General features: G+C 34.2%; 1 protein-coding gene across 1 annotated transcript in view; it reads left to right on the forward strand.

The window, feature by feature from the left end:
* LOC115413932 (calpain-3-like) overlaps positions 1–12,588 on the forward strand; it is a 29,312-nt gene extending 16,724 nt beyond the window's left edge. The window contains exons 13-20 of the mRNA XM_030127069.1: positions 3,412–3,448; positions 4,536–4,613; positions 4,750–4,807; positions 5,728–5,792; positions 8,326–8,394; positions 8,487–8,565; positions 10,638–10,754; positions 12,446–12,588. Coding sequence (XP_029982929.1) covers positions 3,412–3,448; positions 4,536–4,613; positions 4,750–4,807; positions 5,728–5,792; positions 8,326–8,394; positions 8,487–8,565; positions 10,638–10,754; positions 12,446–12,588 — 646 coding nt within the window. The remainder of the gene's footprint in view (positions 1–3,411; positions 3,449–4,535; positions 4,614–4,749; positions 4,808–5,727; positions 5,793–8,325; positions 8,395–8,486; positions 8,566–10,637; positions 10,755–12,445) is intronic.
* Positions 12,589–13,062: the final 474 nt, after the last annotated feature.

Below are 13,062 nucleotides of genomic sequence, written 5' to 3' on the forward strand. Positions count from 1 at the left end.
CACATACCACACCATGTTTCTTTTAAAACTCTTCTTCTTCTCTTGTTGTAACCTCCGTCAACATCGTTTTTTTTAATTCACGTGACTCCAGTTCCGGAAAAAGGTCTCTCCTTTACAGTTTTGCGAAATATATCATTTGCACTACACCCAAAAACTTTTAATTGAAAAACGAGAGTTTTGGCGAAATTCTTGTTTTCCTTTAGGCAAATTTTTACCCATAAGTTATATTCACACAATTTGAGGGTCAATGGAAAAGTGACTAAAATAACTCTAGTTTTATCACTTCTTTTCTTTGACTCTGACAGTTGTTTCTTTCTGGTTCTCATCCTCAACTTGGCCTTGAGTGACTCACTACTCCCTCTAGTGGTCACATAAATCCCTGTTACTGGAAAAAAATTAATTTCAAATCTGTACAATCCAATACATTGGTATCTTTGGCAGAACTTCACAGATATTTATTTTAAGGTTATTTTTTTGATAATTTCAAGTAGAAATACCTCACACTGACCCTATAATGGTTAATTAGTTAATTACTAACAAACACCAGAATATTATTTTTGTCACACAAATGTCATATAATACCTTTATTGTCAACACTAAGGATAATTTTAGGTCTTTTCTTAATATTTGACAGTAGAAATAATACACACAGACCCTTTAAACAGCCTGATAATCCATTTTAACTTCCTCTTCTATCTGATCACTTCTTGGTTCAGGTCTGGTCTCTTAATTGCTCTCCAGAGTTGTACTTGATGGGGGTTTTGGTTTTGTTGGGGTTGTTTTTTTTTTTTTGGCGGGTGGGACACAAACCACCAAGAACAAACAATTTTAACGGCGATTTGATTTGTAGAGCTGGAAGAAATCGGCCCCAGTTCGAAGCTGTTATGGAATCTTTTTTAGGACAAGCCACGTCAGATATGGGCATACACCGGTAAACTTTCATAATATTCAGTCCTGCATGTTCAACCACAAACATCCAGCTCCGGCTGCCCTGGACCACCTGACAGGATGGACCCCCCCACCCCCCCCCACCCAAAGCTGGCTCTGGGACGGACCAGCACAGACAACACAGATGGGCTTAAAAAAAACAGATAAATATGGATCCTCAAATATTACAAGAAGTTTAACCTGTTCATTCCCACCTGATCTATCAGACTCAGCTTTAATGTCATTCAATCAATGGTACGTAATAGAACCAAATATAGTTACCCTGGTCTCAGTGTTGTAGCAGGAGGAAGATAAAAGGATAAAATATGTAAAAGGTAAATAGGGTAGAATAAAAACTACCATAAAATGTGCAAAAAAAAAAAAAAAAGGATTCTTTTTTTTTTTTTTTTTAACAATTTTTTAAATTTATTTTCAGTAAAGTGATGGTGAAATAAAGTCTAATCCAATCCAACTTTATTTGTAAAGCACTTTAAAACAACCACAGTGGACCAAATTGCTGTACAGAAGAATAAAGGAAAACCAAAATAAAAAATACAATACAAGAATAGATTAAAATACATAGAACAACTGTACCAAAAAGAAAACAGTGCTGTACAGAAGAATAAATAAAACCTAAATAAATGAATAAAATACAACAATAGATTAAAAGACATAAAAAGCGGTACAATTAAAAACAACAAAAAATAGTAGTGACCGTTTGTGTTGATTTTCACTGATTTACCAACTTCCATAGTTTATAATTAAAGAACCACAAGGACAAAATGAATCAATAACACCTGATTCGAGCGGTAATAACCTCTATAGTTTCAGAACGTTTCCTTTTTTATGCAGCTAAAATACAAACTTAACTACATATACTAGTCCCATGAGCTTCAGGATTCTTTCACTAATTATGTTTTGGTGTTCAGGAATACTGTAAATTAAAGAAACTTTAACCCATAAAGACCCAAACATCCACTGCTGACCAAAACCATGTACTGATCTAAACTGTTTAATACCTGTTGATCCATTAATCCCATCAATACATGTAAATAATTGGTGTAAAATACAGTTATTTGTCTTTTCATGGTCATCAGATATGACTCATTTGGATGTTCAGAGGCTCTGTAGTTGCCATGGAAACACCGTCATCTTCTACAACATTGATTCACCAGTAAAACCCATGGAGTTGGATCACTAGTCACTTTTCCATTGGACGTCTGCGCAAAACTTTACCGATATTTACTAAATGTCGAAAAAACAGAAGTGCATAATGTTGATTTTTCTGTTTATTCACAAAAGCGATGATTTGTTTATCATCGCAAGATGACACAAGAAGTCATTCCATAAACATGGGGAGGAACATAAATATCTGTTGTGTTGAGTCTAGAATGCTCGTTACCCCTCTATCTCGTACTAAATTAAATAAGGACTGGGTTTCCTGGTGTGTCCACACAAACCGCACCATGTTTGTTTTAAACTCTTCTTCTTCTTTGCTTGTTGTAGCATCCATCAACATCTGTTTTTTTTTTTTTTTTTGTTCACATGACTCTAGTTGTGCAAAAAGGTCTTTCCATTGCAGTTTTGCATGATTTACCAGTTTCACTACACCCGAAAGACCACCTTTTGTCAGCGCAAAAACTTTTCACCAAAAAACGAGAGTTTTGGCGAAATTATCGTTTTTCCATCAGGCAAATTTTTATGCACCAGTTATATTCGCACAATTTAAGGGTCAATGGAAAAGTGACTATTGACAGTGGATGAAAATGCTGGTTTTTATGTTCAGTTACTGATATATTTGCTGAAAAAGTCACTTTTTCTTCAGCTTTCTCAACTTTAATCTGAGCTTTTATGAACAACCACAGGATCAGTGAATTAAATATATGAAAATAAATGATTTACACTGAAAAAAGCAAAATACAGAGGACAATATAATAATAAATGGTGATGAATCACTTAAGACAGGTTAAATATACAGAAAAAATCATTTTGGAACTTTCACCAAAGTAGCACGGGGTCTTTATGGGTTAATTTAACACAAAATGTTGCCTGGATCGCTGGTGATTCGGTGGGAATGGAAGGGTTAATGAATTAGATTATTAACTGATAACTGTCACTTTCCCATCTGGTGATTTATGAAGCATTAAAACAAATATTAATGACAAATTTAACCTCATCAAGCCCAAAAAAAGACATCGTCTACTATCAAGAAGACCCAAAATGTGACAAAACAAGAAGTAAACAGAGGAGAATGAGCATCAGGTGGTATTAACGAACACATTTTGTTCCCAGCTGCATTGTGTTTGTGTTTGTGACTCTTAGACACAGTAGATCCATCCTGTAGATTAACCCTTACTCGACTCTTTGTTCAGTTTCTGATGAGCAGTAGGTGATTGGATTCAGGTAAACCATTAGGTCGCAGGTTGATGTCCGGATGTTGTGACTTGTCACCATGGTGACTGCTGTCTGTTCGTCTTCACTCAGGGAGATAGAGAACAGGATCGAGGCCGACCATCCGGTGGTAAGTGTCCTCCTTCACTTTGGCGGATTTAAGGAGATGAAAAGGCTGCATTATTGGGGTTATTTCAGTGAAGGCAATAATAATAATAATAATAATAATAATAATAATAATAATAATAATCTGCAACAAGTACAGCATATGATAATAATAATATTTCAGATGTATGTGACACTAGAAACTGAATTTTAATCATTTATGTCTGAACTGGATGACTTAACTTGAGCCACATCATTCAGAAAAGGCTCTGAAACTATTTAATCCATGTGAAAATTTAACTCTGGTCTTTTTTATGGGATGTTTTCAGTCCATTATGGACATATTTCTAATCAAGAACAAAACCTCCCTGCTGAAAAATGTACTTTTTTGCCAAATGCTATTTGTTTACAATACTCAATAAAAAATACTGTTTTTGGACTGTATTATTATTATTTATGAATAGCATTCTCAAAAAAGTGCATTTTACAAGTGGAAGGTTTTGTTCTTTGGTCATCGCTATAATTATGTGCTAATGCTAATGCTAATCTGTGTGCATTATGGGTAAAATGCGGAAAAATTTCTCTACAGGGATAATAAAGAGAGTTAACCTTTATAAGCAAAGCACATATTATAACAGTAATCATTATTTTGCCATCATTTATTATAGATTATGAATATATTTAGAATGTTTACAAATAGAAGCACTCATAAATAGTTAGAACAGTTTTAACTGTTGTAGCATATTATACAGTTCATATAATGATCTATAACATGCATATATATATATATATATATATATATATATATATATATATATATATATATATATATTATATATTTTTTTTATTGTATTGATAATTTTTTCCTGCTACTTTTATTTTATTAGACTTAAATGGAGCGACTGTAACACATAATAATTATTATAATAAAGTATTCTGATTCTAATTAACCTATTATAAATAGATAATACAACCGATAAAGCTGTTTTTCCATGGAACAGACAGTACCATCCCATAATCCCAGGACTAACATGTCGTCTTCTTGTGCGTTCTGTCTGTTTCTTCTTCTTCTTCTTCTTCTGTTTGTGTGCGGTGGCGGCGTGGCGTCTCAGCCGGCGCCGGCCTCGGCAGGGGAAGAGAGCGAGGAGGACCAGCAGTTCAGGACCATTTTTCAGGAGATAGCCGGCGATGTGAGTCATGTGAGGAAACTGGGCGGAGTTTAAGGCTTTCGCTGACGCTTTATTTTCTTTATGATCACCATAACCTGCTGCAGACTGTGCCGACGGACTGAGTTAACCCCCGCTGTTCTGTTCCCTCTGGCTTCAGGACATGGAAATAACAGCCAACGAACTGAAAAACGTCCTCAACAGAGTCATCACCAAACGTAAGTGTTTCCAATCTGACCCTGGTGTCAGTTTTATCTGGTTCTTTACGGTTTAAAACATAAGTCAGAGCAGTTTAGGAGAAATAAAATACAAAATAAAACACATTTCTGTCTCATGTTAGACTAGAACAGGGTGTCAGACTCAGTTTAGTTCAGATCTGGGACCAGTAAAATAACCCAACATATAAAAGTGAATGAATAATAATCCAGTTTTCTCTCTGTTTTAGTGTCAAAAAAAATTAATTACACAATGAAAATGTGAGTAACTTGAACAACCATGTACAACCTGATATTTATTTAGAAAAATAAGTACAATTTCTACAATATTATGTCTCATCTTATTATTAACACAACTTACAGATGACGGTGGATCCACAAATACACAAAACATTCAGTAACAGACAGAATACTGGTACAGTTGAACTTCTTTTTCTTTGGACATTTCATGTTGTTCTTACTTGTTCAGGTTATTCACATTTTATTGTGAAAGGATAGTTTCTATACGTAAGTATTTTCTAATGTAATTTTACTTTTTTTCACATTAAACCGAGAAAAAAATCTGTAGTTGTCATTATTTGCAGGTTATTTATATTATTTACTTTTGATCATATTGGTCTGAATGTGAAACCTGAAGTAAAACCAGTTCAACACCCCAGACTGTTAATATCTTCAGGGTCATTTTTGCACTGATGGGCTGGATTGGACCCTTTAGTGGGTCGGTTTTGGTCCGTGGGCCGTGTGTTTGACCCCCCTGGACTAGAATAATATTTAACTTGATACTTAACTAATGTTTTTGTACTAATAAGACGTCTTTAAGAACATTTAACATCCTCGGAATAGACTGAGACCCACCCCTGTTGTGTGTTTGTTTGTGTGTGTGTTGTGTATTTCTTATGTGTGTGTGTGTTGTGGTACCGTAGATAAGGACCTGAACACCGAGGGCTTCAGCCTGGAGAGCTGCAGGAGCATGATTGCTCTGATGGACGTATCCTTTGTATCGAGTGCATCGGGCTGTGTTTTCTGTAGGAGGCCCAACCTGCCAACACACGCGCAGGGTCTGACATGGACGCACACACACAAACAAACAAACAAACACACACACACACACACAACAACAGCACAAACAAACACACAGACACAGGACACTTACACAAACACAACAGCACTAACACAAACAAACACAACAACAGCACAAACAAACACACAACACTAACACAAACAAACACAACAGCATAAACAAACACACAAAACTAACACAAACAAACACACAATACTAACACAAACAAACACACAATACTAACACAAACAAACACAACAACAGCACAAACGAACACATCACACTAACACAAACAAACACAACAACAGTACAAACGAACACACAACACTAACACAAACGAACACACAATACTAACACAAACAAACACAACAACAGCACAAACGAACACATCACACTAACACAAACAAACACAACAACAGCACAAACGAACACACAACACTAACACAAACAAACACACAATACTAACACAAACAAACACAACAACAGCACAAACGAACACACAACACTAACACAAACAAACAAAACAACAGCACAAACGAACACACAACACTAACACAAACAAACACACAACACTAACACAAACAAACAAAACAACAGCACAAACAAACACATCACACTAACACAACCAAACACAAAAATCGCAAAAACAAACACACAACACTAACACAAACACACAACAGCAAGACAAAACAAACACAACAACAGTACAAACACGAAAACACTAACACAAACAAACACAACAACAGCACAAACAAACACACAACACTAACACAAACAAACACACAACACTAACACAAACAAACACAGACACACAACACTAATATTATATTTTGGGAACATTAGGTCAAAGTTCACATTTTTTACGAATTTTTAAAATCTTTTTTTCCCCATTTACTTCTAATGGGTGAAATTTCACATGTCTGTAGCAGCAAAACTATTGGTTGAATTCAGACCAGACTGGGTTTATAGACTGACAGTGACCCAGAATAGATGTGATTATATTTTGGGAAAAGTAGGTCAAAGTTCACATTTTTTATTACTTTTTTTTTTTTTTTTTTTTTTTTACATCTTTTTTCTTCTTCCATTTACTTGTAATGGGCAAAAATTAACATGTCTATGAAAACATCAATTTTGTTTCAATTTACTTCAAACTTGGCACATATATAGAGGCAGTTGATATGATGACATCAGCACACACATAAACATGATGACATCAGCTGGATTGATGCCAAAATAAGATATAATCCGTGCGAGGGGCGGGGTTTGTTGTATCTGGAACCACTTATTCCTACTTTCCTACTTGTTGTTTTTATTAGTTTGTTCTAATGTGCTGTCGCCTGTTCTTATCACCTCTACTTTTCTGGTTCTTTTGCTTTTTTCTTGTGGTCTTTCTTGTGTCTGTACACACATTGTTCTGCTGCTACTGGAACCTCAATTTACTGAGGGATCAGTAGAGTTCAGGTTAATCTAATCTAATCTAATGTAATCTAATCTATTCTAATGTAATCTAATCTAATGTAATCTAATCTCATCTAATCTCATATGATCTATTCTAATCTATTCTATTCTATTCTAATCTAATCTAATTTAATCTATTCTAATGTAATCTATTATAATTTAATTTAATCTATTTTAATGTAATCTATTGTGATCTATTTTAATCTATTCTAATCTATTCTATTCTAATCTGATGTGATCTATTCTAATCTAATTTAATCTATTCTAATATAATCTATTCTAGTCTAATCTAATATCATCTAATCTCATATGATCTATTCTAATCTAATCTTTTCTATTCTAATCTCATCTAATCTAACCTAATATAATTTAATCTATTCTAATGTAATTTATTCTAATCTAATTTAATCTATTTTAATCTATTCTATTCTAATCTCATCTAATCTGATGTGATCTATTCTAATCTATTCTAATCTAATCTAATTTAATCTATTCTAATCTAATCTATTCCAATCTAATTTAATCTATTCTAATCTTTTCTATTCTCATCTCATCTAATCTGATATGATCTATTGTATTGTATTGTATTGTATTGTATTCTATTCTATTCTATTCTATTCTAATCTAATTTAACCTACTCTAATATACTCTAGTCTTATCTAATATAATATAATCTACACTAATCTAATCTAATTTATTCTATTCTATTGTATTCTATTCTTTTATCATCTAATCTAATCTAATCTAATCTAATCTATTGTGAACAAAAACAGTAAAATAACCGGCTGGATCAGACCCTATGGGGGCCAGTTTTGGCCCCTGGACCTTCTGTTTGACACCCCTGCTGTAGATACCCCCCCCCCCCCCCCCCCCCCAGCTGTCCATATGAGCTCAGCCTTCAACATGTAGGTCAGGAAACTGAGTGGTAAACCTCCGAAGTCAAACTAAAACACTGTCAGGAGGCGTTTGAGTGTCGGACTGGGGCCTTAACTCCAGGTGTCAGATGGACGGGACGGGTCGACTCAACCTGCAGGAGTTCAGACATCTGTGGAATAAGATCAAACAGTGGCAGGTCAGGCTCCTCGTCAGCAGCATCCATCCGACCTCCTCTGCTCCTCCATAAAAACAAACCCTGAGTCTAAACGTCCTCCTCGTTTCTTCCAGGGAATCTTCAAACACTACAACGCCGACCAGTCTGGAAGCATCAACAGCTACGAGATGAGGAACGCCGTCAACGACGCAGGTAAAAACACCCCCACCTGTCACTGGACTGATGTTCAGATATCTGTCATGGTAGTGGTTTAACACTGCTTTAAAACAACGACTACAGATGGAACAGTAACAAGAGCAGTTTAGGCCAAGTTTAATATATCATTAGCCTCATAGCATAACTGTCTAAGTCAGACACAAATGGACAAAAGTATGTGGACACGTTGAATTCAGGTGTTTCTTTAATAAACAAAACAATAAGGACTAATGTCAGAATGTAGTTTTAATATGGGATAAATATTATTGCATTGGTTAGTTTGGGTTAAATTATTATCTTTGTTTCCAAAATGCCTCAGAGATGGTTTGGACTTAATTTCTCTCAACATTGATTTTTTTTTTTTATCCATGACTATGATTTTAAATGTTCTACCTCTGAATTTCACTTTAAATATTCCATTAAACTTTATGGAAATATTGTTGTTTTTATCACAAGTCATCATGAACAGGACATCTTACAGCTGTAGACATAATGTGTCCTAATATTTTAAATATTTTCATTGATTTGTGCATTTTTGTGCATTTTGTTGATTATTTTGGTTCTTTTTTTCTTCATTTTGTTGATTATTTTGTCATTTTTTTTGTACATTTTTTATTATCTTGTTCATTTTGTTGATTATTTTGTCATTTTTTGTACATTTTTTATTATCTTGTTCATTTTGTTGATTATTTTGTTCATTTTGTTCATTAGTTTGTTAATTTTGTTGATTATTTTGGTCTTTTTTACTCATTAACTCCCTGGCCTAGTCATCTCAGATTCATCCTTTAAGACTAGGAGTTAAGTCCAAACCATCTCTGAGGCATTATGAAAACAAAGATAACAATTTAAAGCAAACTAACCAATGCAATGATATTTATCCCAATGTAAAACTATGAAAATAATCATATTCTATCACAATTAACCATCTACTTTCTTCACATCACACTGAGGAAGAAGAACCTACCATTAAACTTGAAGGAAATATTGACGTTTTTATCTCAAATGTGCATGAACAGGACATCTGACAGCTATACACATGATGTGTCCCAATATTTTAAATGTTTTCATTGATTTGTTCATTTTTATGCATTTTATTGATTATTTTGTCATTTTTTGTTCATTTTTTTGATGATTTTGTTCATTTCGTTGATTATTTTGTTCATTATTTTGTTAATTTTGTTGATTATTTTGGTCTTTTTTCCCCTCATTTTATTGATTATTTGGTCATTTTTTGTTCATTTTTTTAATTATCTTGTTCATTTTGTTGATTATTTTGTCACTTTTTGTTCATTTTTTTAATTATCTAGTTCATTTTGTTGATTATTTTGGTCTTTTTTACTCATTAACTCCCTGACCTAGTCATCTCAGATCTGTCCTTTAAGACTAGGAATTAAACCCAAACCATCTCTGAGGCATTTTGGAAGCAAAAATAACAATTTATAACCAAACTAACCAATGCAATATTCATCCCAATATAAACTATGTAAATAATTTTCTACCACAATCAACCATCTACTTTTTTCACATCTCACTGAGGAAGAAAAATCTACCATTAAACTTTAAGGAAATATTGATGTTTATAAACTATATGGACATAAATATTGGGACACATCATGCCTACAGCTGTAACATTTAACATAGAGACATCAATATTAATAATCAATATGATATTTATCCCAATATAAAACTATATTATGTCATTAGTCATTATTGCTTTGTGTCGTAGACCCCTGTTAGTAAAGAAACACCTGAATTCAACGTGTCCACATACTTTTGTCCATATAGTATATAATTTAGGTAATTATGCTAAAAGGCTAACTATATATTTTCAGGAAGTACTCAGATCCAACAGTTGAGAGATGTGACCCTACACTTTGCATCCTGTTCCCTTTGTCTAAACCCAGACAGTGTAAATTCAGACGCTGCTTTGGCTGGATTTGTCGTATATAGTTTGTGCTTCACATGAGTCAGGATGTGATGTATGATCTACTGCTGATGGTCCTACACCTTGAACTCATCCTCTAAATGTTCTTGTCACTGTACAGTCATGTGTCTTATGTCCCGCTCAGGCTTCCGTCTCAACAACCAGCTGTATGACATCATCACCATGCGCTACGCCAATGAGAACATGAACATCGACTTCGACAGCTTCATCAGCTGTCTGGTCCGCCTCGAAGCCATGTTCAGTAAGTCCGCTCATCAGCACAAAACGCAGAAAACAACAGGTCAAAGAAACACGAACCGCCGACCAGTCTGAATCTGAATACTGTGTCCAGTGGAGAGAACAACTACAGCAACAGTAACAGTACTTCAGCTTTCAGCACTGTAAATGTTGTTTCTTACTGGTTCTCATCCCGTCCAGTCACTTTCTGACACTTTGGTCAAAGGTCTAGTCTCTGTTTTCTTTTCTCATTTAACATATGATATGATATGATATGATATGATATGATATGATATGATATGATATGATATGATATAATATGACACAATATGGTTCCATGTGATACAATATGATTTGATGCAATACACTACGATACAATGTAATATGATACATTACAACATGTTATGATGCCGTACAATATGATACCATGAGTGGACGCAATGTGATGTGACACAATACAATATGATATGATACAATATGATACAATGCAGTGTGATACACTACAATACGACATGATATATCATATGATACAATATGATATGATATGATATATGGTACGATATATGATATGATATGGTATGATATGATAAATGATATGATATGATGTGATATATGATATGATATGATATGCTATATGACATTATATATATATGGTATTATATGATATGATATGATATGATGATACCATGTGAGATGATACCATACGATGATATATGATGCAATAACGTGATTATCTACAATATGATGCAAATGATATGATACGATATAATATGATATGACATGATGTGATATGATATATAAGGTGATATAATATTATATGATACGATATGATTTGATGCAGTCCTCTATGATATGATATGATATGATATGATATGATATATGATATGATACCATGTGATATGATACTATAGGGTGAGACATGATGCAATAATATCTGATAATCTACAATATGATGCAATATGATATGATACAATATGATACATGACATGATGCAATATTATATGATATGATACAATATGATTTGATGCAATACCCTATGATATGATATAATATGTTATGATATCATACGTGATACAATATGTTATGTTATGTTATGTTATGTTATGTTATGTTATGTTATGTTATGTTATGATGATGCCATGTGATATGATATTATACAATAAGATATGATGCGATAATGTAGGATGATCTATGATATGATGCAATATGATATGATACATTCCAATACAATATGATATATAATATGATACAGTATTATTTGATACAGTATGTGAAATGATACCATATGTTACCATATCATACAACATACATTATTGTCCCCTCTGGGAAATTTGTTGTTGAACATTTATTCATACAAAAATGTTTCACAAAGGTCCATTAGTGTCAGTTACATCAGTGCCTGTCACATAGATGTCGCACATATCTATAGTATAAAAGCATTAAAGATATTAAAATTGTTCAAATCTCCCAATAAGAACACTTTGCACATTTCAGAAACTAAACTCACTCCCTAACTGAAGGACCAGTGTGCATCATTTTCCTGAGTAACTGTGTAGCTATGGCACACAGTAGACGTTTGGATGGATGGATGGATGGATGGATGTGTGTGTGTGTGTGTGTGTGTGTGTTTCCTGCTGTTGTTCTGGTTGGTGTCTGTGGTTCTTTCATGAGCTGAATCCTGTCGTTGAATCCTAGTTGTGTTGTTTTTGTCCTCAGGGGCGTTCCAGGCCTTCGATCAGGACGGAGACGGAACCATCAGACTCAGTGTCCTGGAGGTAAGACTCAACATGTCCACGCTTGGACTCGGACTTCACTCAAAAATACTGAACAGGATTACACCAGTCAGTCCAAAACAGTAACAGATACATCTTAATATAATATAATATAACCAGTGTCACAACAAACACCTGTCATTGGTTCTTTCCACTTTTAAATCATTTCCAGTTTGGATCTTTTCTGCTGTTTTTATCATGCTGCACTTTTCACTTTTTGGTCATTTTTGTCTCACTGTCCTCTCCTGCATTTCACATCAACTCTTCCAGAGAACTCGATTATTACCTCCGCCAAGGAGGTTATGTTTTTGCCAGGGTTTGTTTGTTTGTTTGTTTGTTTGTCTGTCTGTCTGTTTGTCTGTCTGTTAGTGTGCAACATAACTCAAAAAGTTATGGACAGATTTTGATGAAATTTTTAGGGTTTGTTGGAAATGGGATAAGGAAGAAATGATTAAATTTTGGTGGTGATCGGGGATGGGGGGGCCCACGGGGGGGCCCATTTCCAACAAACCCTGAAAATTTCATCAAAATCTGTCCATAACTTTTTGAGTTATGTTGCAC

This window comes from Sphaeramia orbicularis, chromosome 22, assembly GCF_902148855.1.
Source record: "Sphaeramia orbicularis chromosome 22, fSphaOr1.1, whole genome shotgun sequence".
Lineage (NCBI taxonomy): Eukaryota > Metazoa > Chordata > Actinopteri > Kurtiformes > Apogonidae > Sphaeramia > Sphaeramia orbicularis.